Source organism: Uranotaenia lowii, chromosome 3 (genome assembly GCF_029784155.1).
Source record: "Uranotaenia lowii strain MFRU-FL chromosome 3, ASM2978415v1, whole genome shotgun sequence".
Classification (NCBI taxonomy): domain Eukaryota; kingdom Metazoa; phylum Arthropoda; class Insecta; order Diptera; family Culicidae; genus Uranotaenia; species Uranotaenia lowii.
The window spans coordinates 40,550,681-40,577,871 of record NC_073693.1 but is presented as its reverse complement, the minus strand read 5'-3'; the positions used below and the strand labels follow the sequence as shown (position 1 = coordinate 40,577,871).

Below are 27,191 nucleotides of genomic sequence, written 5' to 3'. Positions count from 1 at the left end.
TTTTTTCTTTCGATTTTTCTCCGATTTCCGATTTCGTGTTCAATGAAAAAAAAAACCAATCTACCATTCTCGCAAATGTTCCATAAAACAAACAAAACGAAACAGGACAGTGCTAATCCCAAGTGGAAATCCACGGTAAATTTCATTAGCTGTAATTTGATTGTAGAGCCCCCAGCCAGCCGGTAGCACACTTTTGGCACCTCGATTTTTTCTCGTTTTTTTTTTCATTTATTCCTATCGTCTCCCCCCCCCAATAGATGCCAATTTTTCTAGTGTTTTTTCCTTTCTATTTTGTGTCCCACAATTTTTAGCTCGCTGCGTAGCGATAGTTTAGCGCGATGCGTTTTCCTCTGTTGAATAGTGATTGAGAATTTTTTTTAGAATAGTTGTTGTACTTTTTCTCTCTTTCTGTCACTGTAATCAAATCCCCTTAAACAAGAGGTTAACACTTTATGTAACGCTCACTAAATTGGCACATTGTCATGGATTGTGAACTGTAAACTAATCACTGGTAAAAGTGGGCTTCTAGAACGAGGTTTTTTTTTCTGACACTTGTAATCGCATGTTCACAATCCATTTGGGATTTGCATATTGTGTAGGTTCGGCTTTTGGTTACAACTGGTTGGGCGATTCAAAGCAAATTCATTCATACAGTTGGTGTTTTTGTTTGAAATTTATTACAAAATTTGGTACTATTCTATCGTTCATTGGAGATCTCCTCGTAACACACACCTCTGATATAACCTGAATCGTGTAATGACCTAAACTGACATAACCTCAACCTGCCCTAATAAGAAATCATAATGCCTGAGGGACTTCCCCAATCTGGTGAAAATTTTCTTCGGACGGAAGGTAGGAAATCATAAATCACCCGGTTGATTAATAATGAGCGAAACGAAAACAGATGATAAATTATGCAGATTAGATCCACACCCCCCAATTGGGCTTTGCCTTGGTCGACGACCGGTCAAGTCGAAAGAGCGAAGTTCATTCATTCGAGAGGTTCACAAGTTAAAACTTATGTAAAATTAAGGCCATCTTTATTTTTTGATTATATCTTTATAAAAGAGATTTTCAGCTTTTAGCTGGTTCATCTCCTATTAAGGCCATCTGATTTTAGCGGTCAAGACGGCGCTCAACATTTTTGAAACATTTTACGATTTAGAATACAATTTTCAATCAAATCAAACAAATTAATGACTAAATATTACTTTTCTCAACGTAGAATTAAGTCTTACGGCGACACCGGAGCAGGCGATGACTTTTGATCATTGCACACGTTTTTCTTAACATCCGCAAAAATTTCACAAATATATTAATTTCGGTATGTAAAACAGTCGGGAATCAACTATAAATGGCTTGAAGTAAAAACTAGAAGGAGATGCAGAAGTTTTCACTGGAAGTTTGGAACATTTAGAGGGGAATAAGTGTTATTTCATAAAAAAGAATTGCAAACCAGTAGCTGCTGAAAAGGAGTGTTTACACATTGAATTTAAATTTTATTCTCTTGTGGAAATCTGGGGTTGTTAGGGGAAGCGTTTATTGTGACGAGTGTACGGGAGCACAGCATGACAGTTTAGAAGTAATTTTATTCCTCAAAAATAAAATACATAAATTAATTGTGGAAAGTCTCAAACGAATAGGGAGAAATCAGTTCTGATGTGTTTTAAATATTTGGCTCTTATGCAGTCTACGCAATTGTATTTTTTTCTGGGCTCGGCTAACTATGATCGATTTTTTCCTGCGATTCACCTGTAAGTACCTATTCCAATTTTTATAAGAGCAAGTGTTGGGAAAAGTGGTAGAAATTTTGACACTTGTAGCACATTTTGAAAACTGAACCATACAAAAACGTTTTCAAGATCTTCCGCCGTCAAGTTTTTTTACAACACGTGTTCTATTTCCGCATGCTGTGACCCCTGCAGGGTGCCTAGCGAGGTATTGCGTGACTACTTTTCATGCAATAGTCGCGAGGCTCAAGCAGTGATGTCAATTGAATTTATTGTTTATTAATGCGAAAAGACATACCCCTGTTAAAAAACTTATAACTTTTTTTCCTAATAACATTCGAAGTTACGGTCTTCGACAAAGTTGTTCAGCGGAAAATTTCCTTCAGGAATTTTATAAATTGGAACGATTTCATCGGCTGGCTTGGTTCCACAGACGAAACAAAAATGATGTTGATTTTTCAGTACAAAATATTCAATTTTCCCATGCAAACCTAAAAGTTCAAATTTACTCATGTAAACCCTAATAAAAAAATTTGCAAAAAATCATGGATGAGTTTTGGACCAAGACGAAGCTATTTAGACCCCAGGGTTTGAGAAATTCAAAAATGACCCCAAATCGACTCAGTCTTATTTTTTGAGACAAGAGTTAAACAGAATAGAATCTTGGAACATTTTTCACGGCTTGCTTCACAGATAAAAAAGGAAGCAGTTTTTACTGTTTACATGGATGGATTACGATAAACTTGATTCTAATCCTAATCTAGAACCCAGGATCAGTATAATAATTCAAGATCAGCCTCCGGCGTTAGGCTCCATAATCAGGCTCCGGAATCAGGCTCTCGGATCGGGATCACAATCTGCGTCCATCTTTATGATCAGGATCCGAGATCATCCTAAGGATACGAGATCATGATTCGACTTCATGATCCGGCACCAGGATCCGGAATCCGATCAGGTTTCAGGATCACTCTTCGCTTCAGGCAGGATCAATATTTAGATCCAATTCAGGATTATAATCAGAGATTCGATCGAATCCAGGATTAACACCCAGGAACAGGATTAATGATTGGAAAAACGATCAGGCTCCAGGAGGTAGATCATCATCAGAGCTCAGACAGGAATAGGATCCAGGATCAGACAACGAGATCACGAACAAGAATCCAAATCTTAGACTCAGGCACATCCAGTATCAGCATCAGGATCCTGAGTTCAGGACCCAGAGTCGGGTTAGGACCAGGATCCATGATCAATATCCAAGAATCAGGATCTAAACCAGAATCATTAGCCGGAATAAGCTTCCATGATTAGGATCAGGGTTTAGATAAAGATCACGACAATTAGCATCCATGATTCAGGATCATGGTTCAGGATGATGACTCATGAGCAAAGGTCAGGATGCGGAATCAAGATTCAGGGTCAAGGATCCTGAACCCAAGATCAAGATCTGGGATCAGCATCAGAATGCAAGATGTACAGAATCTAAGATACAAATCCAGTGTCAGTATCAGGATCCGAAATCAGGATGCTGCAACAAGATCTGTAAACCTGGATTAAAAAATGGGATCTGACATCAGGATCCAGATTTCAGAACCCAGAATCGGGTAAGGACTAGGATCCATTATCACTATCCAAGAATCAGGAGCGGATCAAGAACCAGAATTTGAATCCAGGATCATAATCAGAATCAGGGTTCAGGATAAAGATCACGACGATCAGTATTCAGAATTCAGGATCATGGTCCGGGATGATGACTTATGAACATCTAGGATCAGCATCAGAGTGCTGTATCAAAATTAAGGATCCAGCAACAGTAGACGAAATCTAGAGTTTGTTTTGATTAGGTCGTATGAACCACCTGATGTGTTTTGAGAAAATCGATGTTGAAGTTTTATAACACATTTTTAATTCTTGTTTTTAATATATGGCTTGGAATTGCCCCAAAATCTGGTATGTGATGCCAAATTAGACGAAAAATGTGCTAGGGTAGACACTCTAGATTTCGACAGGAGCTAGTTTTCGACAAAATTTGAAGGAAAGGCTTATCTTTCTGTTTGGTGACTCAAGCTATCTATCTTCATATTTTTCTATTTTTGCTCTCCCACTTTAGTATACCTTGAATATAAAAATTCTTCTAAATAAGTTATTGAATAGTTGTAAATAAATAATTTAAAAGTAATATTCTAAATCACCTGTGAAATTCAATTCCAACGACCAAATAAGAATGATTTTGAATCACGAAAAACCCCCCTTTTATTTGATTAAAAGCAACATAAAAGGAATCAATGGAAAGGTTAAGGTTCTGAGATCAATCTTTTCGGTAATTTATTGAATATTTTTGCCAACATTTAATGAAATTTCAACTGTTTTTTGAGCTGTCGAAAGCTAGCGCTGAAAATTCTCCCATTATCTATTTTTCGACACCCATCTTCTTCTGTATGTTTATACTGTTTCCATGGTGTAAAAAACGCCGTGAAGTAGACAAGCAATTCCAATGAGCAAATATTCATATTGCTGAGCTAACAAAGGAGGTGGAAATATGCTTGTCGAAAACTAAAACTTTTTGTGTCGAAAACTAAAATTGAATGTCGAAAACTAGATCATCGAGAGGTTTTAGTAAAAGGCTTATAAAAACGTTGTTTTGAAACTTTTGATCAATGAAAAAGGTAGAGAATGAAGAAAAAAATCTGATTCATATAACCAATCACATTTGAAATGAAAAACTTTATTCAAATAGTTTATTTACATGGTTTTTCTGACAAATCAAGCCAAAACTGTCGAAATCTAGGTATTTTACCCTACTATATTCTATACAGGCGTGAAAATAGTTGTTCGTGTGATAATACACTTACAACCTTTTGCATTGCGTGTTTGGCGCAAACGTCGTTTTGCAAGTTAATAAATTTTATATTAATTTCGTCTCTTATTTAACTTTCTCTTGCTGACTTGCTTGTGTCTGCTTCAAGAACAAAAAATTCTAATATGATATGCCTATCAGCAGGGTGGGTTAGTAATTGGAATGTGATATGAAGTATTATTTGTTCATTTGTGTGGCAATTTGCCTAGTACTTCTAAAAGAACATAATAGAAAACGACTTACATTTGAATCCCTGGAGCCATGGAGCATTTTCTTAATCCCTGTGGGTGATATTCGCTCAACAGAATAGCTCCATTAATCGCCCGGCAATAGTAGAGGGGCGCTGTCCAAATCTCTATCCCTGCTCGAGTAAAGCAGTCTCTTCTACATCGCTGCAGCAGCCAGAAACTGGTCTTGCGGGGAACAGTCCATCGGGTTTCTACTCGGATGTGAATGACTGGGAGGACTACCATTCTTTAACTTCAATACCCGTTCAAGTACGGAAGCTAATACACAGCTGGCTGCCGCTGTGGTTAGAAAATTCAAAAAAGAAAGTTTGTTTAGCCTTAAAACTATCGCTTTAAACTTATCTAGCATCAAATCGGAACCGTCTACACTGCTGAGAGAACTAGAATCACCCTTAATGACGAACTTCATTGAAAACTTTAATTTTTTCCGATGCATTTTATGAAAAATGCATAACGTCGCAAAAACCATCACGCCGAACCGATATTTTGCGACCTTTGTTTTGCACGATAATCCAGCGCAGTGCAAAAAGTCCTAAAAACCAAATTGCACGCGAAAATAAGAAACTCATTATACGTCCTAAATTCAAATCATTTTGTAGAATTTGTTTAGTAATCAAATGAAACCAAATTTGTACCTTACATAGAATACATGTTTTTCAACCGTTTGTAGCCAATAACTCAATTTTGTTCATATTGGTTAATACGACCTAATCAAAACTAACTCTAGAAATAAGCTATATGATCCAGAATCAGGATCTAGTTTCATGATTTGGAAAAATGGTTCAGAAACTGGTTCCGAAATCAGAATAACAATCATGTTTAGGTTCAAGATCAGGTTTCTGTATCCAGAATCCGGGAATAAGATCAAGATTAGATCAGGTTAAGATTCGAGATCGGAATCAGAACTGGGGTCTAGGTTGAGGATCAGAATACATGATCAGTCGTTAAAATTGGGAGTGCGAATCCCAGATTTGAGCTCGAAACCGTATTATAAGATCAGTAACCAGAATCAAATTCCGAGATTCAGATCAGAGTCCAAAATCAGGTTCCAGGATCTGGAATCATGAACCGAGATCAGTAAAAGGGATAGAATGAGAGGTATGGTTTCAGGCTTAAGGATTCAGAATAAGTTTTATGATCCAGGATCAGCCCTAGGAACCTAGATCAGGATGCTGGAAAAGTATCTAGGATCTTAATTCAGAATTTAAGACTATATCCAGGATAAGGATTAGGATCTGGGATCCGGATCAGAATTAGAAATGAGAATCAGCATCAGGATTTAGGAGAACTATCATGTTCCACGAACTGGGTTCAGTATTCAAGATCAGGATCAAAAGATTTAGGATCCGGATCCAGATCCAGGTCCAGGATTTGGAAGCGAAATCCAGGATCAGGACTCACTCAACTCCAAACTACATTCTGTCTTCGATAGAATTGATCATTGAGAATACACCGTTATTACCGTGCTCTTATTAATTTGCTACAGTGGTGCCTGTTAATTTTAAGGCTTATTCTAGATAGTTTTAATTGTTAATTTTCAAATTTTCTTTGAAATTTAACGTTTTTGGCTACATTTGTTATTCAAAATCGTTTTTATTTTTTTTTTCAATGGAGAGATTAATCACCGTAATTTATAATTGATACTTGATTTATTTAACTTTCAAATTCTTAAGATGTACAGTTGCGTTCAAAAAAGAATGAAATCGTATGAAGCTGCGCATCCACTTCCAATTTTGACAAGCTGCCATTTCTCTCTCAGTTTATATTTTTTCATGAAAATTTCACACAATCTAGTTCAACTATCCAACTAACACTCCACAAAATTTGAAGTCTTTTCAATAACGGGAAACAAAGATACAGCTTTTCCCGTAAAAAGGGGAAATTTGGAATTGCTTCACTAAATTAGCTGTACCTTTGACAATTTTCATCGAAAAATTTTGAAATTTGGCCCAAAGATGTAAAAATGTTTTATCTTATCTCAGGCCAAGTTTCGTCAAAATCTATGAACGTGATCAAAAATGGTGCCGGGTTGAAGATGAGGTTCATTATCGCCTAGCAGACGATTTCATTCTTTTTTGGACGAATGTTTGTATGGAAAACATTGTAATCTATGTATTCTTGTTTTTTCTTCCACAAAACCAACATTTATTACAAAGAATGTTGTAAATTGATAGGAACTTCATCCTTGCTTTATTTAGAAATAGAAATTGTTCCAACAGAGCTGGTATTGAAACAAAAGAGCGAATAGAATATTCGCTTTAATTGTGGATCAAATTTTTTTATCGGTATAATAAGCAGGTCATTTCTGAAACTCTGTTTTCTTATTTTGAACCCTGTTGCAACATTTTCTCTTTCAAAACAAAGTACGAATGAAGTTTTTAGCAATTTACAATATTCTTTGTGATAACTTTTTGTTTTATGAAAGAAAAAACCAAGAATACATGGATTACGATGTTTTCCATACAAACATCCGTCCAAAAAAGAATGTAATCGTCTGATGGGTGATAATGAACCTCATTTTTAATCAGGCACCATTTTTGATCACGTTCATCGATTTTGACGAAACTGGGCCTGATGTAAGATCAAACATTTTTACATCTTTGGGCCAAATTTCAAAATTTTTCGATGAAAATTGTCAAAGGTACAGCTAATTTAGTGAAGCAATTCCAAATTTCCCCTTTTTACGGGAAAAGCTGTATCTTTGTTTCCCGTCATTGAAAAGACTTCAAATTTTGTGGAGTGTTAGTTGGATAGTTGAACTAGATTGTATGAAATTTTCATGAAAAAATATAAACCGAGAGAGAAATGGCAGCTTGTCAAAGTTGGAAGTGGTTGCGCAGCTGCATACGATTTCATTCTTTTTTTAACGCAACTGTACTTACTCAAAAGGCCATTACTTTTCACCGATAAGACCGAGCTTAGCTTAGCTTGATTGACTACTCACATCCACCTGAATCATTGAACCCGAAATGCTTTATTATCAATTATTACAAAATGATTTTCACTGAACGAGTTTGTTTCTTTTAATATTAAGTTAATGACATTATTGTATGACTCTCTTTTTTAAACAAATGCATTTCGAATACCATGATTGCAGGCGTGGCTCAGTAGAACGAATTCCACATCGCCAATGGTTGCTACTCCGTGATTAACCGAGGCCATAAATTTTGTTCAGAGGTCAAATGAATGGTGCTTGGGACTAGCAACTCATTCACACTGCACAAAACTGATGCTCTCTCTTTGGGCGTCAATAACGGCGCCGGCCACGTCCTAGTAGTCAATGGATAGATTGGAAGAAAGAGAAGGGGATGAAAGAAATAAATTTGTGCTTTAGGACCGAGGTTACCTCTGCATCCTAGCAAATAATTTTGTTTTGGAAAGTGGGTGGAAGGATAAGATCAGGACACACTTTTGACCAGTGCGATCTAATTTTTTCAATCCTATTCTTGATCAAATAATAGGATGGACATTTTCAACTGAAACAAGTGAAACCCTAAATTATTATCACATTTCTTCGTTTTTCGAATGATTTCCAATACATCTTTCTTAGAAATTTAATCGTGCAAACTTCTCATGTCTGATATTTTATTGACTGAACTCTAAAAATTATCAATATTCCAATGATATTTTACTTTTAATCATGATTAATATGAAATAAATTTTGTTTCTTGATTATCGGTGTACTAAGTTATTTGCATATTGAACACTGTCATGCTCCTAAAAGTTCAAATTCTTGCTAAGCTTTTTAAAATATAAATTCAATAAAACTCCTTCATGTGTCATACTAGTGTAATTGATTCTGCAATTGCTCACCTGTCAATGTGTTATTTTAATTTGCAATCTTAGATTACAAATTTAAAGGCGTAGTTCTAAAGACAGTGTATTTATTGGTTTATCGTGATACCTGAAAACTAATTGAATAATTAAAACAAAAAAAATGTCTGCGATTGCCGTATGTGTATGAAATCTTCAGTTTTAGCATTAATAAATATTTAACATTTTCGAAATATTGTTACATAACTCTTGAATCAAATTGTATATTTAAAAAAAAATTATAAAAAATAAACGAGACGCAAAAACCAGCACTATAACTTTTTCTCTCAATCTACACAATATTTTAATGATAGAAAATTTTCATAATCAAATGCCATTATGCCTAGCAACGCGTCATTTTAATTTTAGTTTGAAATTTTCAACCAAATCATTAGCGTTCAAATCACAAATTAAATATATTTGTTAAGAATATTCAAAACATTCGTTGATATCCACTCTGAAAGGAAATTGTTGAGGTTCTGTTTTTAGTTATAAAAACTGTTTTTTTATTCTGATTAAACAAGCTATAGATCGAACTCTTCATTTAATTTTTACCTTTTTTGCTTATCTGTTTTTTATTGTATATTTGCTAATTAAGGTTGAGTCCGAAATTTTAAATATAATTGTGTTTTACAGGTTAAGATTTTCAATTTATTTTGAATTCTCATTTTTATCATACATGTCAGAAAAAAAATCTGCAATATTGAATGAAAATGGCAATAATGTGTATTATCTCACTATCCTACCTGAACATTACTGCTTCAAATGTGTTAGACAACAGTAGCTTACATCTTTCAATAAGTTCCAACAGTTTTATTTGTTTTATTTTGAAAACTTGTTTTTGTATTCTGGTTAACAAGCACTAGGCATTATGTTTCATTTAAAATCTCTTTTGTAATCTTTGTACTTTTTAATACTTGCAAATATTAGTTAATTCTGAATCTTTGAATTTGGATGTGTAGTTTACTGATTATGTTTTTATTCAATTTGGAATTCTCATTTTAAATAGACAAATCAATTACTAATAGTTTTGTGATTCAAAATGTGAATCATGCATAACAGAAAAAAATCTTAAATATTGTATGGAAATTGCAATGATATACATATTTTCTCACAATCCTTCCGGAATACTACTGCTTTTAATGTGTTAGATAACATCAACATACCTTATGTTCCACCTGCTTGATTTGATGATTAAATTTAAATGTTAGAGCAATAGATTACAATGAGAATGTACTTGGTACCTGCTGTGGTAAACATTTAAATATTCAACAGCTTCGACATCAAGCCGAACGTAGAAATTGCTAAAATTATATACTAAACTAGCTGACCCGGCAAACTTCGTTAAGCCTTTGAATTTCGCAAAAATAATGAACATGTAAATATGCAGAAAATAGGTAAATAATTATTTACGCTCATGAAACTGGATTGTTACCTTCAAACGGAGTGAATCGACGCAGTTTTTTGACTATTTTCGTAATACTTTTGTCATATTATGGTTGTGCCTACCTCCAGGGGCAAAAATCTTCGAAGAAGATTGACTTCCAACAAAACTGGAAAGCGAATATCTTCTGGCATAAAGTTAAAAATCTATTTTCTTCCGTTTTACATTTTTTTTTCGTTTACAGAGGATCCTTGATACCGATATGTTCAATTTCTATTAACCCTAAGATAAGTGCCAAAAAGTGTTTTGTTGAAATGTGTCGTCATTTTAAGCAGTTTTGATCAACTGTCTTTCCTTTTTCGCCAAAACCATGTTTGAAATTTTCTTTATCGTATAGGTACCAAACTTGGCACGAATTGGAAATGGCACAACACTTTTCATGGTATGAAATTTCGCGATTTTTTTTTTATGCTGCAAATATATAAATATCAACAAATTTTCATATACCATTCTGTTTTTCGTTATCTTTCATGCATTTGATATGTTCTCAATATTAGATAAACTCCTCTTAATTTTTGAAATCATCTTTTTTATATCGACTTTAACTTTATCATATTTATCGAGAAATGGATGCTTAAGCACTGAACAAAGAAAATTAGAACATTCAATATATGTGTATGTTAAGCTTGCCAGATTGCCCGGTTTTATCCGGGTTTGCCCGGATATTTGATGCAAAATTTCGAGAAAGTCCGGTCCGGCCCGGTTGCCCGGATATCGTGAAAAAAGTCCGGATATTGCCCGGATTTTTTCACAATTTCCACAAAGAAACCAAAAAAAATCAAAGTTTTTGAGTAAGTTTCAGCAATATCGATTAACGGTATGGAAATTTCCAACGGTTGTTTCAAATAATTTCGCTGATTTACTTTTAAAAACCTTTAAATATTTAAGTGTTCCAAAAAGTTTTTGGAAGTCTGCAATAGCATTAATAAAATATTAATTTCATTTTTTCTTGCATTTTTTCTTTGCTTTTATATATAATAACACCTGAATTTTGCCCGGTTTTTGCCCGGTTTTTGAATTTGAAAAATTGAAATCCTTGCCCGGATTTTGCCAGGTTTTTATGAAAAAATGCCCGGAATTGCTAGGCCCGGATGGGAATGGAAAAAATTCTGGCAACCTTAGTGTATGTACATGGAATTTTTATTCACAGCAATTTCAAATCAAACGGTTATGAAATCTTTTTTTACTTTGAGATCTTGAATTCAAAATCAGAAATGAAATTCAAAAAAGTCATTGTAAATCTAATTCAGATTTCATTATCTCTGTTTTGGATCTTGAATCATATTTTCGTCGAGACTAAAATTTTTATTTTCAAGCTTCTTGTATTTGAAGATGTTATTGAACCAATTATCTGTTCTTGATTTCTGATACTGAGTGTTAGATCAAATTATGAATTTTATTTTTACAAAGTCAACCCTATTTATATCCTTAATTTTGTTTAGTTTTTTAGGACCTTAGTATGAAAGGAAGAAGTGGATAGTATCTAACATTTCCTTGGTTTTCTGATGGAATTCACATAGAATTACAAAGTTAATATCATTCTATTCTCGAACTAACTCATTACATTCTTGACGTTTACAAAAACCAAGTAAATCAATTTATGGTTGTCTTTTTCTATTAATTAAAAAATATACGTTCTCTTGATGTCATACCATAAATATGAACAGAAGATTCTGTAATGGAATATTTCATTGTTATCTGTTCAGTTGTTTTGGATATGTCAAAACTTCCACAGTCATACGTAGAATATTATTTTTCTTGAATAATATGACAGTCTTTCATTTTACCGGAAAATAAACAAAACAAAATAACGGAGTAAATAAAAGAGATCAGAATTTTTCCCGCGCGTATCCTGGTCAGGCAAATTTATTCTATCTTAAAACCTAACAATATCCGGGCATTCGATTTCAAAATTGTCAATCAAAAATCCGGGCAATTCCAGGCAAATTTGGGCTAAATTCAGAAACTACTCAAAAAAAAAAATAAAACGAAAAGCACTTTTTACTAAATTTTTTTCTTCGAAACGCATCAGAAATTTTGGAAGATGCCTTAGAAGAATCCGACAATTTTGAATCGTATTTAAAGCATCCAAAAACCGTGCATGATTATTATGTTAAAAATTGCTCAACAAATTTCGTTTTAGTACGCAAAATTTAAAAAAAAATTAACTTAATAAGAGATTTTTTTATTTGGCAAATGAAATGACTAAATACGTAAAATTCGGGTTTTTTTTATCAAAATCCGGACAACCGGGCTGGACGACTTGACCGGGCCCTTTAAATTTTGGCTAGCTTTGGGTAAATTAGCTTAAAACATGTTAAAGTTGCCTTGATGTTGAAGAAAAAATGACAATTTTCGAAAATAAATATACTCCATGCCGGCTTATTGCGTTCTTTTTTTTTCACCCCATACGGAAGGTGAACAATTACATCCAAGTATCCATTTTGCTGGTGCCACGTGAAAAGTACACTTGCAACGAAAATGGGCGCCAAAACTTCCTATAGAGAGATGGATGAACATCAGTAAGCCTTGATTGCTTTTGGCGCCTTCCTACTCTGGGTGATTCGAATGAAAAAAAAATCGAAATTGGGTGCCATGACTTTTATTTGATACGAATAAAAACTAAAAATTAATTTTCAAATTCCACAAAAACATTTTCGAAATTATCTCTCCGTTGTGTTATTCTTCGCGTGAAGACGAACACAACAAAAAATCGCATGCAAATCGAATGATCCAGTGAAGAGTTTTGCGTGTTCGCACATTTCTGTATGGCCTGTCTCTCTCCCTGTTTTATATATATAGATGTAAACCACCTTGAACACACCTCCAAACCACCCACCCACCCTGCCACACACACACACACACACACACACACACACACACACACACACACACACACACACACACACACACACACACACACACACACACACACACACACACACACACACACACACACACACACACACACACACACACACACACACACACACACACACACACACACACACACACACACACACACACACACACACACACACACACACACACACACACACACACACACACACACACACACACACACACACACACACACACACACACACACACACACACACACACACACACACACACACACACACACACACACACACACAACTCTAGATCACCCGCTAAAAACAAATCATAATATTTCAGTTATCATTATTGGAGAGAAAAAGCAACTACTTAGCTTAACATCCACGGTGTCGACTTCCAATCAGCCACGAACATTTCGAAAAGCAAAAATCCAATAGGAAAAACTCCTGTCATCATGCTGACTCCATGCCACATGCAATATTGCATTCAACAGCTATCATGCAACTTCTTCCCCGTAACGCCTGTAACACCTGTTACTATCTTGTGGAGCTTTTTCTCCAGACCAGAATCGTCGTAGCCATTTGCAATTTGCGCACCTCCTACAACTCATCATTAGCACTTCATGCACAAAAAACCACCGATTCACACAATTTCATCAAAAACTTTAATCCCTCCGACGACAACGTATCACCGCGCGATCAAACAAATCTTCCAAGGTAATTTAACTTACACACTTCACCACAAATCAACGAAATTTCGACACCGACTTGAGAAAAACTTCCTAGACCTGGCAATGTTGCCAGATCGCCTTTTCACCGAAAAGACCGATTAAACGAGAAAGTGCAGATTGTTAAGGCTGCTGCTTTGATTATTTGTTCCTCCGGTAAATAAGACGGAGAGACAGGAAAGCGCAGATTTTAAGTGCTGTTGCTGATTATGATTCATCGGCCTTCCGGTGGAAAAACACGGACTGGTCAAGGAAACATAGATTTTAGAGGCTGCTGCTGCTTATTGTTTTTTATTCGGCCTTCCGGTGAAAAAGACCGATTGGATTGGAAAGCGCAGATTTTTTAGGCTGCTTAGGTTTTAAAAGGCGGGTTGGCTTGGGAAGTGCAGGTTTTCAAGGCTGCTTCTGCTGTTTGTCAATTTTGATTTGGCCTTCCGATGGAAAAAGACGAATTGGCTTAAGAAGCGCAGATTTTTAAAACTGCTGCTGCTGTTTCTTTGTTTAGATTTGGCCTTCCAGTGGAAAAAGATGGATTTTTGTTTGTTTTCATTTGACTTTCCGGTGGAAAAAGACGGATTGGCTTAGGAAGCGCAGAGTTTCATGGCTGCTTCTGCTGTTTGTTTCTTTTGATTTGGATTTCCGCTGGAAAAAGACGGATTAGCTTAGGAAGCGCAGAATTCTATTGCTAGTTTTGCTGTTTGTTTGTTGTTGAAGCGCAAATTTTCAAGCCTACTTCTGCTGTTTGTTTGTTTTAATCTGGCTTTCCGATGGAAAAAGACAGATTGACGGGTTGGTTTAGGAACCGCAGATTTTCATGGCTGCTACAGCTGATTGTTTATTTTGATCTGGCCTCCCAGTGGAAAAAGACGGATTATCATAGTAAACGCATATTTTCAAGGCTGCTGCTGCTATTTGTTTGTTTTGTTACCAACTCGGTAACATTGTTTTGTTTTTTTAATGATTTATTTGATGGATTGGAGTTAGGATAAATATTATATATAGCTAGCTTAAGACAACGACGGATTCAAATTCGAACACGTGGTGGACTGCGTAAAATAGGCGAAAATGGAAGAACGCACATGGGTTTGACGGCTTGCGTACGCCTATAACGCAGCGCCGCAAGATTCACACGTTTTGGAAGAACGCAAGCAGAGCCGAGCCGAGGTTTCTTGCTGAGGCGAGAGAAATCACGAAGTCTCTTCGTTTCCGGTGGCGAAAGTGGACAAACGTATCGAGACAGCGCTCCACAAAGTATTATTATCACTTCGAATTTCAACGATCCGAACAAGTTCCATCGGTTCGATCGTGCCGCGCGAGTTTACCGCAAGACGATCGAGAAGCAGCGCAGCGCAAGTTATCGGAAAGTGTGTGGTGAGACGAAACCAAAGCCAACAAAATCCGTGCGTGCAAATCCAAGCAGGGGTTTAGGTGGTTGGACGCCAGCGCGATTGAGCCGCGTCCATTCTTGTGTGCGTGACCGCACTCCGCGTGGCTCGATCAATCTTGGCATCTCATCAAGCCCGAGGTGTGCACTAAGCCAGCAGCGCGAACCAGACCAACGACGACCAGCCTTGTGTGGGTGACCCTGCATTACGCGTGCCTTGGTCTGGTTTGCCCGTTCGAACCAAGAGAGAGAGAGACAGAACCGAATCTTGCAACCGTGCCGTGAGTGTGCTGTATGGTACCGCACTTCTCCCGTCCTATCCAGGCGTCTCCAAACGTTGCGTCCGGTACGACGACGGTCCAGCAGAAAGGTCCCATAGGCGCGTGTTTGGTTTACGCATCCGAGCCCAAGAGAGAGACCGAATCCAGTAGAAGGTGCGTGGTACCGTGCCGCTCCTCCCGTCCCATCCAGGCGTCGCCCGACTTGGCGCTCTACCCATTGCGTCCGAGCGCGACGACTGCCCCGAAGAATTCACCAAATAAAACAGAATTAAAACGTATTTACTTTTGTTGTAGGAATCCACTCATCCGAAAGCTCCCCCAGCCTAACATACGCCCTGAGACCCAGGAACAAAAGAGGCCTTGAGCGCCCAAACCCATTAGCCCCCGTGGCTTTAGACCAGGGACTGGGTGTTGCTGGGCAGCCCCTTCTGGGCTGAACCCGTACCTGGGGAAAAAGTAAAGTTTCAGTTTCAATTTGGCCTTCCGGTGGAAAAAGACGGATTGGCTTAGGAAGCGTAGATTTTCAAGGCTACTGCTGCTGTTGGTTTGTTTTGATTCGGCCTTTCAGTGGAAAAAAGACGGTTTGGCTTAGGAAGCGCAGATTTTCAAGACTGCTTCTGCTGTTTGTTTGTTTTGATTTGGCCTTCCGGTGGAAAAGACGGTTTGGCTTGGGAAGTGCAAATTTTCAAGGCTGCTTCTGCTGTTTGTATGTTTTGATTTGACCTTCCGGTGATAAAAGAAGGATTGGCTTAGGAAATGCAGAAATGCCTATGGCGCGATGAGTAGCGGGGCTACACAAAATAAAAGGTTATAAAACTCCCAATTTCTAATCTACATCTCTATAATTAGGTTCCTACCTTCTCTTTAAGAAAGGTGAATCTTAAACGCCACGGATCCAACTGGCAGTGTGCACCCTCAGTTCAGGGAAAGCTATGTAGGGCGTTGACCCCAAGCGGAAATACTTTAATCCCGAACAGTCATTAGAAACTCTTCGGAATTTTGACGATCTCAATCCGTCACACGTTCTATCGACTGTGATTCGGGTCTTGCATTCCCTTTCCAAATCCATGTCGCCAAACTACACGAAAAAGGCTTGAAGAAAGTAAGCATAGCATTTGCATTTACGATGCAAAAATCAACATAGGCATCGAAAGGACAAAGGCGACCCGAAACAATGTTCAGCTAAATGAAGAATTTAAACTAAGCCAAAGATGCTCGCTACAAAAAATACTTCGTGTACAAAACAAAGACTCATGCTTTTGAAAATCCTCTAACTTTGAGCTTCTTGCGATCCCTTTTCGATTTGGATACGATTAATAAATTTTAAAAGCAATACAAATACGATGTTGGGGTTGCTTCCTTCTATTTGATCCTATTTGAAATGAAGTTTTGGTATCATATCTTATGATTCTGTTTTGATACATTTCGTACCTGAAAAGTATCAAATTTTCAAGGTAATGGAAAAAATTTAGAGAAACTTGAAGGTCAAAGAATAGGAAATACATTAGCCGTAAATATTTATCATGAATTTCTCGAAAAAGAAACAACGGCTCACCGACAGGACTTGAAACGGAGATTGCGGGTTCTAGTGCTGTCGGTAAGCCGTTGCATCTTTTTCGAAAAATTCATGATATTTACGGCTTGTGTTCTTCCTTTTCTATGACGCTCATGTTTCTCTAAAAAAAATTTCATCTTGAAAATTCGAAGATTTTGTCACAAATGGAAACTGTAGAAGTTAAATTGAAGTAAAATTATGAACCATCTGAAAACTAGTAAATGGATTTGGACATGAGAAGTAGAATTAAATAAAATAAGCTTATTTCGATTTTTTCAACCGAGTAAAGTTTTCATGAAACAATTTAAGCTCATCAATCAAAATGCCAAATGAAACCATGATGATTAACCGCCGGAAATATGTTCCTCCCATATAAAAAAGATTTGAACAATTTCCAGGAAAATTGGTGCCCATTCGACTCCAGCTGTTTCGGATGAAAACCTGTCAGATTCACAGATCCAATGACAGAAGTAATATTCATTTTTCCCCATTCGTAAAACTGCGTAAAAATTTCATGTACACGCCCAATTATAGCTACAGATCTGACTTTGCGGATAATTTGCTTATCGCGAGCAGGTGGAACACACAACAGCCTTTCGGGTGAAATTTTACCCGGCGACAACGCTGAGTTTATTATTTCATAATTGGCTCAACTCATTCGACCAATTTGAGGCGAACCGCAGGCAGTGATTTTTTGGGAAATTAAAGAAAAATTACTGAATGATTGATGTCATTAAAATTGTTTGCTGGAAAAATATGAAGGGGCAACCGTTCAACTTATTGATCTCCGAAACGCTTACGATTATAAATTTATCCTACCATAAGGCTGAAAATCGAAGAAAAAGGGAGCTTCACTCCCGGAACACCCATTTTAATTTATTACACCAATTAAACTGTCCCCGGCCATGCCTTAAAACACACCTGATGGAGGGGAATGAGGGCCGACTGGAAAAGGGTTAACTTCGTCGAACCCTTCCCTGCAGTATCTGCTTCCTTCCGGAGGTGTAAAACGGCCCTTGTATACCTGTTTCATTTCGGTGGGAGAGGTTCCATCAACGGCAAGCAACTTTTCAACCGGGTTTGAGTTTTCAATAAAAGTAAAAACTTTCGCTCAACACTAATTTGGGCTTTGGTTTATGAAGTAAATTCATCAAGCTGCCTTCAGATAGAGAATTAGTAATTTGTAAACTTTTATAATATTTTTTTTTTCGAATTTTCATTCAATTTAGGAAAACATTCTCACCAATCGTATTTGCACTAGAATAATCATATATGTGAATTGAAAAAGGCACAGTGTTTAAATCGGACTGCCTCAAAATTCAACACAAAGCTCGCATCAGTAATTGCATTAGGAGCCCCGTCAACAGGAAGGTGGAAAATCCACCTTTCGGGAAGTTAACTCCAGGTTATCTTCCGAGAAGGGCCCAGCGCAATCCTCTGGGGTCAATTTCCCAAAAAATCTCGGAATAGTCGAACCGTTCTGAGGAACTCGGAAAATTTGACCATTCCGAGTCCTTTTTGTCTTACCGCTTGTCCTCTCGATTTTTTTTCCAGCAATGCAAACGGGTAAAAAACAATTAGATTTATGAAAATAAAGTTATTTAAGTTTAAGAACAAAGAAAATTATTATATAATTACAAAAAAGTAATTTCAAGCAAATTTTATTATTCTGATTGCTTTTTCTACTTAAACTACATATTGCCTTCGATGTCGACTGGAATTAATGTGAAATAGAATTCAGCAGCCGTTTTCAACGGTGTTCTATCCCCTAAAAATATCGAGTGGATATTTGTAAAATTGTACAAATTTGAACGCACCACCAATGGCAACCCTATATCATCAAATGCCTTCTGGGAAAACCTCAGGTTGGGTTAATATTCTTGAAATTTCCAAATCATGGACCTTTCTTACCCATTATAGGGATCGCGTGAAATTATGGCAATGTTTTTCTTATAACTTCTGTAATGCATTTTATTTTATTTCTGGTGTTGAGTTTGATCTGTGCTAAGGTAGATTCTAGGAAGATTTAAACTTTATCTTAAATCTTATCAGAAAATGTTGTGAGACCTGATAAATTGTCTTAAAAATCATGAGAAATCAAAGAAAATTTTTTATCTGAATTCTGCTTCAATCTCAGTTTTATTATAAACATTGCGAAGAGCAATAGTTCTGAAACCAAGCCTATGTTTAAAAATTATGAACAGAAATTATTAAAACCAGATTTGAACACTTCATTCGAATCACTATGCCAGTGAAATGAACGAGAACAATGAACAATAATAGTTTCATATTTTCTCTAGCAGATTTTACTGTTTTTCTATATTTTCCTCAATGCTGATAATTGATCCACAAAAAACTAGTCCAAACGAACGAAAATTAGAGTGAGTCAATCATTGCACAGCTAAGCACATGATTTGGTTTTGATGCAGAAATTTAATCATTTCGACTGAATTCGCTCGATTTTTTTTTCGTTTGTATTCCAGCAGGTTTGGTCGACAAGATCCAAATGTTCAAGTGTTCAAAAAAAGTTTTTAAAAACATTGAAAAAAATCTTTAATAACAGGTGGTCTGTGCCCAATTGTTGCACAAACAAATTTGTTGTCCTATTTTTTTTCCAACGGTTGCACAACTCAAAAACCTTCTTAAGGCTCTGCCAACCTGTGGATCAAGGAGCTGATATTCGGCACGGATGCTTATTATGAGAACTTTTAGTTTAAATGCAATCCAATTTTGAGACGGCCCTTTTTGAAGGGGGCAAACCATCCAATGCACAATGGGAGTATTTGGACCCGAAATCCCAAGAAAAAAACGCAGCTGCCGTTTCGATAGTCAGGCGTAAAATTGATCTTGTGTAACTTGACCTGTGGAGTGTAACTTGATCTTATTTACCCAGTAATGGGTTTTTCCTTTACATGTCTTAGCATAGAGTTTTAAAACATTGAAATTTCAGAAACCTACTGAAGGGTTTTCTTACATTTTTAATATTTAAAGAGGAACAATTTACAGATGAAAACATAACATGTCGCGATTTGTTTTGCCATGCTTAACCCCTATATATTTATACCTTTCCCCCGTATATATTTAGGGTAAATGTACCCGACCTTGGCACCTAAGGCATGGTTTACCCTTATTTTCAACATTCCAACCTTCCTGTTGAGTACACCATAAAACATCCTTTGAAGAATTTACTTGCTAACTTGCTTAGAGTTCAACAAAAATATGTTTTCTCTATGGAACTTTCATTAATGTGAGCAAAATGCATGCAAAGTACTCACTGCAGTGCTCCAATTCCAATTGCTCGGCCGCCGTACCAATTGTTTGCCGTTTCGATGATCCGATTCTTGGCCACCAGCAATGTGCAATAGATCTTTACCAACAATGCTCAATTGACAGTTAACAGAATCGTTGGCTATTCTGAATATAAGGCCACTGACAGAATGACGTCAGCTGAGGCTTCACTCATACAACAAAAAGGCTTCCGAAAACATTGATGAAATTTGGTTGGAAGGGAAGCACAAAATAAGCTTCCATTTCAAAAAGGCAGAAGTCCAGAATTTCCGCATTTTTTTTTTAATTTTTAAAACTTTAAACTTTTTACTCATTTCTTTCTCTTTTTTATGAACATTAAATCCCTTTGATGAAATCTAAACTAACATATTTTGTAAACTTTTTAAACTGAACACTTCAAAAAATTTCTCTAATATGTATACAGTGAGTTACTTATGAAGGACTGATAAAATCTGAATAAAGCCAATCGATCTAGGAAAAGTATTTCAGATGACATGGGCTTATCTAGACTAGCCCAACTTTTCAAAAAAGTTGGTGTGGTCCAGCTGCCAGAAATTCAGGTAAATATTCGTATCTGGCCCCGATTGATTCACATTCCTCGAAATTTTTAAAAATATTTCACAGTTCATCATTTTTGCGAAGTTTTTTGAGACAATTTCATCAAAATAAAAATCAAATACGACTTGAATGGGAGTAATACTGAAAGGTTTGAGCCGTGTCAAATAAACGAATTATTAAAAAAACGACTTGAACGTGGTTGTTGTGAAAGTGGTATTGTAACGTTGAATTAAAATCTTATTTTAAACTTTTCTCATCGATTAGATTTTTACCAAATATTGGAAAAATTGCTTAGATTTTCTCAGTTTTTTTTTGGAGAATTTCCTGACTTGAATGCTAACTTGACAAATTCAGGAATGCTAAGCCTAACGATAGATTCATTTACGAAATTTCTATGGTTCTGTGCATCATGATGTGTTGTCATTTATAAATCATTGTTTAAATTATTCCCTCTGAGTTTTTATAGACCATAAGTTGATAGTAAAATACTCTAGGAGACTTGCGATTGCGACACATAGGAATATTCACTACCAAACATCTATCATCGTATTGTGGAGTTTGGCTTCATAAAGTAAGAAATTGAAAAATTCTTTGAATGGTATTTTAAAATTCAAAATATATTCAAATTTTTTTAGCTCAATTTTGGATCTGAAAAACATGAAAAGACATGTTGGCATGCCAAGAAAAGGAACATGCCAAAATAGGGCTCACTTTCCCTAATACTAGCTGACCCGGTGTGCTTTGCAACCCCTTTCAAGGAAAAAAAAATCGATAAAATTATTATAATTAAAAAAACCTCTTCTTTTTAATAAAATTTCATCACTTTTAAAAAGCAAACTATTTTTCATGATATCTGAGCTTCTAGATTATCTTGAGTCGCAACATAACTTGAAGCACAGAGAACAGACGTACAAGCTAGCCCACGAAACTTGTGTAAAAATCCCAACACCCTTTTTGAACTAATTTTTGTTTTTTGGCTACGATTACGCCTTTTCGAAAACTGGGCACTTAAAAGTTGATTTGTAACTCTTGAACGGCGCAATAGATGACACTGTTTGCAGTCAATTTCTAACGTATTTTTGGTGATAGCATTTGAAATTTTACACACTTTTTTGACGGTTTTTTGTTCGAGCTTGTACGTCTGTTTTCTGTGCTTGAAGGTTGAAGGAGCCATTCTTTAGATAAAAAATTGGAGGGATGTTCACAACAATTTAATATACTTTTTGAAGGGGAAGAAGTATTAAGATACAGGAAAGTTTGTACAGTGTCAAAAAGTGTGCCAAACTTTATGAAAATACTAAGACTTTGGCTTTGATAAAATTATGTATGTTCCATCTATTGAATATGAGCGTCTTAATTAATAAAAATGGGAAGCGTCTATCAAAACAATATATCATCTTAATTTGTAAAAACTTTTTTGTCAATTCAATAAATCTCACTATGTCAAAACGCTTACGTTTATCATTTTTTAACTAAAATCTATCGAACATTCCCGGTCTTGAAAACGGCTTCATACCATATTTCACGATGATCGGTTCAGTTGTTTTCGAAAATTGGGCGGATTGTGTCATATTTTTAGCAAATTTTGTATGGTAGCATCTACTTTTTGTATTCGAAGGTGTTTTAAAGTGTTATAGAAACCATGCCCGGTCTTGAAAACATTCATTTTTATATATATAGATAAAATTTGGCAAACGTCCGGTCTGGCCCGATTGCCCGAATTTCATTGAAAAGCCCTAGTTTTGGCCGGGTTTACTCTCATTCTCGTTCCCAAATCAAACAATTGGTTTGTAATTTTTTTTTATTTGTGTGTCCAGAACAAATTTTTTTAAGCAAACTTCATAAAAATAATCATGAAAGTATGAGTCGATTCACGATGACGTTATTCCCTTTTGTGGTGACAATTCGCACGTCCTTTTTACAAAAATTTACGAACAAGGAATGAGGTGCGGCGAAATGTTTCGTGTAGCTGCACAGTCAAGAAATTCAACTCAAAACTCAGTTTAAGGATAGCAAAAATCCAAGTCCCATTTTGTTAACTAAATTTTAGCGAATTTTTAAGTTTCTTAAGTAAAGGTTATCTCTCCGTGAGAGAATAGAAAGTTGAAAGTTCCTTAAAATTTCGAAAAGGAGGTTTGTTTGTTAGAATGTTTCAAAATATTTTTAAAACCCTTTATCAACACATTTCTTCTGGACCAGGCGTTTCTATTTGAAACAAAAATCCCATAGAATGTCCAATGATGGAAGCTTTTAAATAATTTGAATGTGCCGAATCGATTGTCCGGAAGTTTCTTGTGTTATTTTGACCGCAAGCTGTTAACAAATGAACATTTTTGTACGAAAACACTATTCGGGGAGGGACATGGATATTGCTCGAGGAGGACCTGCGTACACTCGGAGTATTCGAGCGACGAGTGTTAAGAACCATCTTTGGCGGCGTACAGGAGAACGGAGTGTGGAGTAGGGTGGTCTAACCGGTTTTACCGAAACCGGTAAAACCGGTAAAACCGTCCATTTTCCAATACCGGAAATACCGGATTTTAGGACGGTAAAAAACCGATATTTCCGGTAAATTTGGCACTGTAATAAAGTTGACACATCTAAAGGTTTTTTTTTACCAAATATGTATGAGTACAAATATTCATATTTTGTTCAATCAGTTTCAAACCCTAAGCTCAATCAATCTTTCTACAAGGTTTATGTGAGATTTGATTTTTGCTAAAACTTGCCGATGTAACTTTTTGAATTAAAGCTAGAGTGGCGTTTAAAAGAGCAATCACAAGCTGCCATCTCTCTCTCAGGTGATATTTTTCCATGAAACTTTACACATTTAAGTTCAGCTATCAAACTAATGCTCCACAACAATACTGTACAAATGTACCATGACTGAAAAAAATACAGCTACAAGAAATTTAAAATAGCATAACAATAATCACTGTAATTTTCATCGAAAAACTGGAATTTGGTCAAAAGATGCAAAAATGTTTATTAGCATCGTTCTGAGCAGTGCCGAGCTTTCAAAAATTTAAAACCAAAAATGTTGAAAACTGATAAGAAACTTTCTACTTTGTTTAAAAAAAAAATACATAAAATGTTTCAACAGAGTCGGCATTTAAACACATGTTAGAATGTTTGTATGAAATTTCTCTATCAATTTTTCAAGGTAATTGATGAAACTCTGTTGTTTTTATTTTTAACGCTGTTGAAGCATTTTATTTTACCAGACAAAGCAGTAACACAGTTTTTATAAATTTGCAACAGTATTATAGCAACAAAAATGTTTTTTAAAGAAAAATCTTTTTGTATATAAAATTTCATATAATTTTTATGAAAGACTATAACAACTTTTACTAAATATGTATAATCTGTTCTTCAATCTGAATACTGTTCTACAGAGTTCAGGACAAAAATTTGTCGAAAGTATATTAATCTTCTATAATTTCTGCAACCTCAGTGCGAAAATATAATAATTAAATGACGATGATATTTATTATGATTATCATGAGAGTGATGATAGATTTATCACTGAATTTATGAAAAAGGGATAATTTAAAGGTACAATTCCATCTTTTTAAACTGAAAACGTTGTAAAATCTATTGCGCCGTAAATTCTGAGCTTTTTATGCCATTATTACTGCAATTAGACGAAACCTTTTCATGAATTCGATATATTTTGAAAAATACCGGTTTTACCGGTTCTATCGGTTTTATAAATTACAAATACCGAAATACCGGATTTGAAAAAAACCGGTAAATCCGACCACCCTAGTGTGGAGGCGAAGGATGAACCACGAGCTCGCGCGACTCCACGGCGAACCCAGTATCCAGAAGGTGGTGAAGGCTGGCCGGATACGCTGGGCAGGACATGTTGCGAGAATGCCGGACGACTGTCCTGCAAAACAGGTGTTCGCTACGAATCCGGTAGGAACAAGACGAGCGGGGGCGCAACAAGCGAGGTGGTTAGACCAAGTGGAGCGTGATCTGGCGAACGTGGGGTGCCCGAGAAATTGGAGAACGGTTGCTATGAACCGAGTGAATTTTAGGAATTATGTTCGTCAAGTTATGCCGTAAGACGGAATACTATGTAAATAAATAAATACTATTCGGGGAGATAAGAATCCAATACAGGAAAATTTTCCGGTAAACAGACTGAAAGAAAAGGCTGAACTAGTCTAATTATTTACGATATGATATTTTCGAAGAATAAAAATAACTTCGGGTAGTTTAACTTTCAAGTTTAAATCCATTTATTCCAATATTTCTTTTTTCAGCTGGATTAACAAACAAAATTATTGATTTTTCATTGTTTGATACTAAAAACATCTAATTTCTTAAAAACTAATTTCCTTTAAAAAAAACTATCCCAAAATTGAGCTGAGAACTGTTGCTAGGAACGTATTAATGAGAATTAAATGAGGACCCAAATGTTTGCTTTGCTTCCTCAGCGTGTAGAATTGGAAAATAAGGAATTAAAACAGGACACACGAAGTGTCAAAAACTGTGAGATCAGGCATTCGTGAAGCGACCTAAACGATTCGATTACCACAGATGATCAGATGTACAAGCTCGAAAAAAAATCTCCAGAAACTTGTGTCAATCCTCGAATGCTCTCTCGCAAACGCAAATGATCTCAACAATATATAAACCAACATCGTAGTAGAATATTTGATTTGATCGTGTAGGTAAATTTATCTGTCGAAATTTACCTTCAATCTTTCTACCTAAGAAGCGTACTTACAACTTTGGACAAGGATTTAGTACTCTAAGTTTTCGATTTTAATTTTCTTCAATCCGGTTTTTTTCCTACTTCCATTGACAGACTTGAATGGCATGGAGCTCATTTGGAAGGATAAGGATTTTTCAGATTGTCCTAAAATATTATGATCATATCTTGTTTTGATATGCATACAACTTTTTAAGAAACACGGATATCGAAGTCAACGGTCCAAACCGAACTTCAATGAGTTTCGCCCAATAAATTCATGAAACAACAAGATAACAACGCACGACCACGCGGATGACTTCTGAAAACACAGCAAAAAACGTTATTATCGTCCTCACCCAGTATAATAAATCTTCGGCCTTCCGGTAGCAGCTTTTTATCAAATATTTTAATTAATTTACTACCTAAAGCAACAAAGATTTGAAATTTTCGCGGGCGGAAGAAAAAAAAAACGCTGCAGTCAAGTCAACGCCTACTCCCCGATTTTGAACAAAATAAGAGATTGTCCGAAATATATCTTTACACCCACAGTTTTGGTATAGGATAACAAAAGCCATGAAAATTTAGTGGATATTTATATCATAAAGCCAATCCATCATTCTGGTTAAAAAAATTACAGCATCGAAAAAATGTAAAAATTTGTACATCTATTGCTCGATTTTTTTTTTAAATTTTTGATGAGAATCAAAAACTATCCCGCGATGTAAAATATATCTCATCATCATTTTGTTATCATTAGATCAATTGCTACTGAATTTTTGGGTGCACTTTTGCTGTCTTTTGATTAATTACACTAGTTTACAAAATTTCAAAAGAAAACCGTGAACTTTATTCATCAATCCATATTTCTGATGTAAAATCTAAAACGAAATTCTGTTATCTTATTTTGTTCGCCGCTGGGATCTTATTCTTATCAAATTTTATGGCCTATCGGCGATTAATGATGCTAAGAAGAGATTAAAGGTGAAAATTGATAGGTGTGATGATCAATGCTAGAGCACTTTAAGTTGAAAAAAATAGGAATAGGCGTTGAAAAGTGTAAGGTATTGAGGACGTTTGTTTTATGAATAGCTTTAAACTACTTGTGTGACTTAGTCCAAGCGCAAAGCTGGGCTTTCATAAAAGTGTAATCAATAGTTATCAACTTCAGGCAACTTCTACGTTTACTATAAACATCAATTACAAAGCATACATTTTTTATGTATACCTTTTGACTGAGTCAAAAGTAGCGGGAATGAATTGATTTCACGTGTTTCGCCATTCACTCTAATCCATTGGCTATTTTTACTCTGTTGAAGTTGATCAGTGTCCAAAGAAACATTTATGGCAGATTGTACGCAATAATAATTATGAATGAAACTTAATATCATGCCTAAACGACGAAGCTTCACTGACGCTAAACAACGGCTCATAAAGCTGCGGGCCATTATTATCTTTGCAAAGGCGCAGAACCACCCGTGTAACTCGATCCGGGGATTAGTGTTACATTACCAAGTATACACAGTTCAGTGCTCAAGCCGTGTTATTATAATATGCTGCCATTATCCTTATCAGTACGAGGACGTTAACTCGATTGACGAACGAATGAAAAGCGTACGACAAACTACTAACAAACGCCAAACAACTGGGACTCAAAGAGACAATACAAAATCCGCAGCAAATGACGCGTTTCGTCGCATAGCCATCAGCGACAGTCCCGGTTGGAAGCATTCATGAAATCCGACCAG

The 27,191-nt window shown here is 35.9% G+C and overlaps 1 protein-coding gene across 2 annotated transcripts in view; it reads left to right on the top strand.

Annotated features, from left to right (window-relative positions):
• LOC129756799 (uncharacterized) overlaps window positions 1-27,191 on the top strand; it is a 510,097-nt gene that overhangs the window by 416,297 nt on the left and 66,609 nt on the right. The window contains exon 8 of one of the 2 annotated variants that reach the window (XM_055753823.1): window positions 106-135. The exons of the other annotated variant lie outside the window; for it this stretch is intronic. Within the exon in view, the coding sequence (XP_055609798.1) occupies window positions 106-135 (30 nt within the window). The remainder of the gene's footprint in view (window positions 1-105; window positions 136-27,191) is intronic. 2 annotated transcript variants of the gene reach the window in all.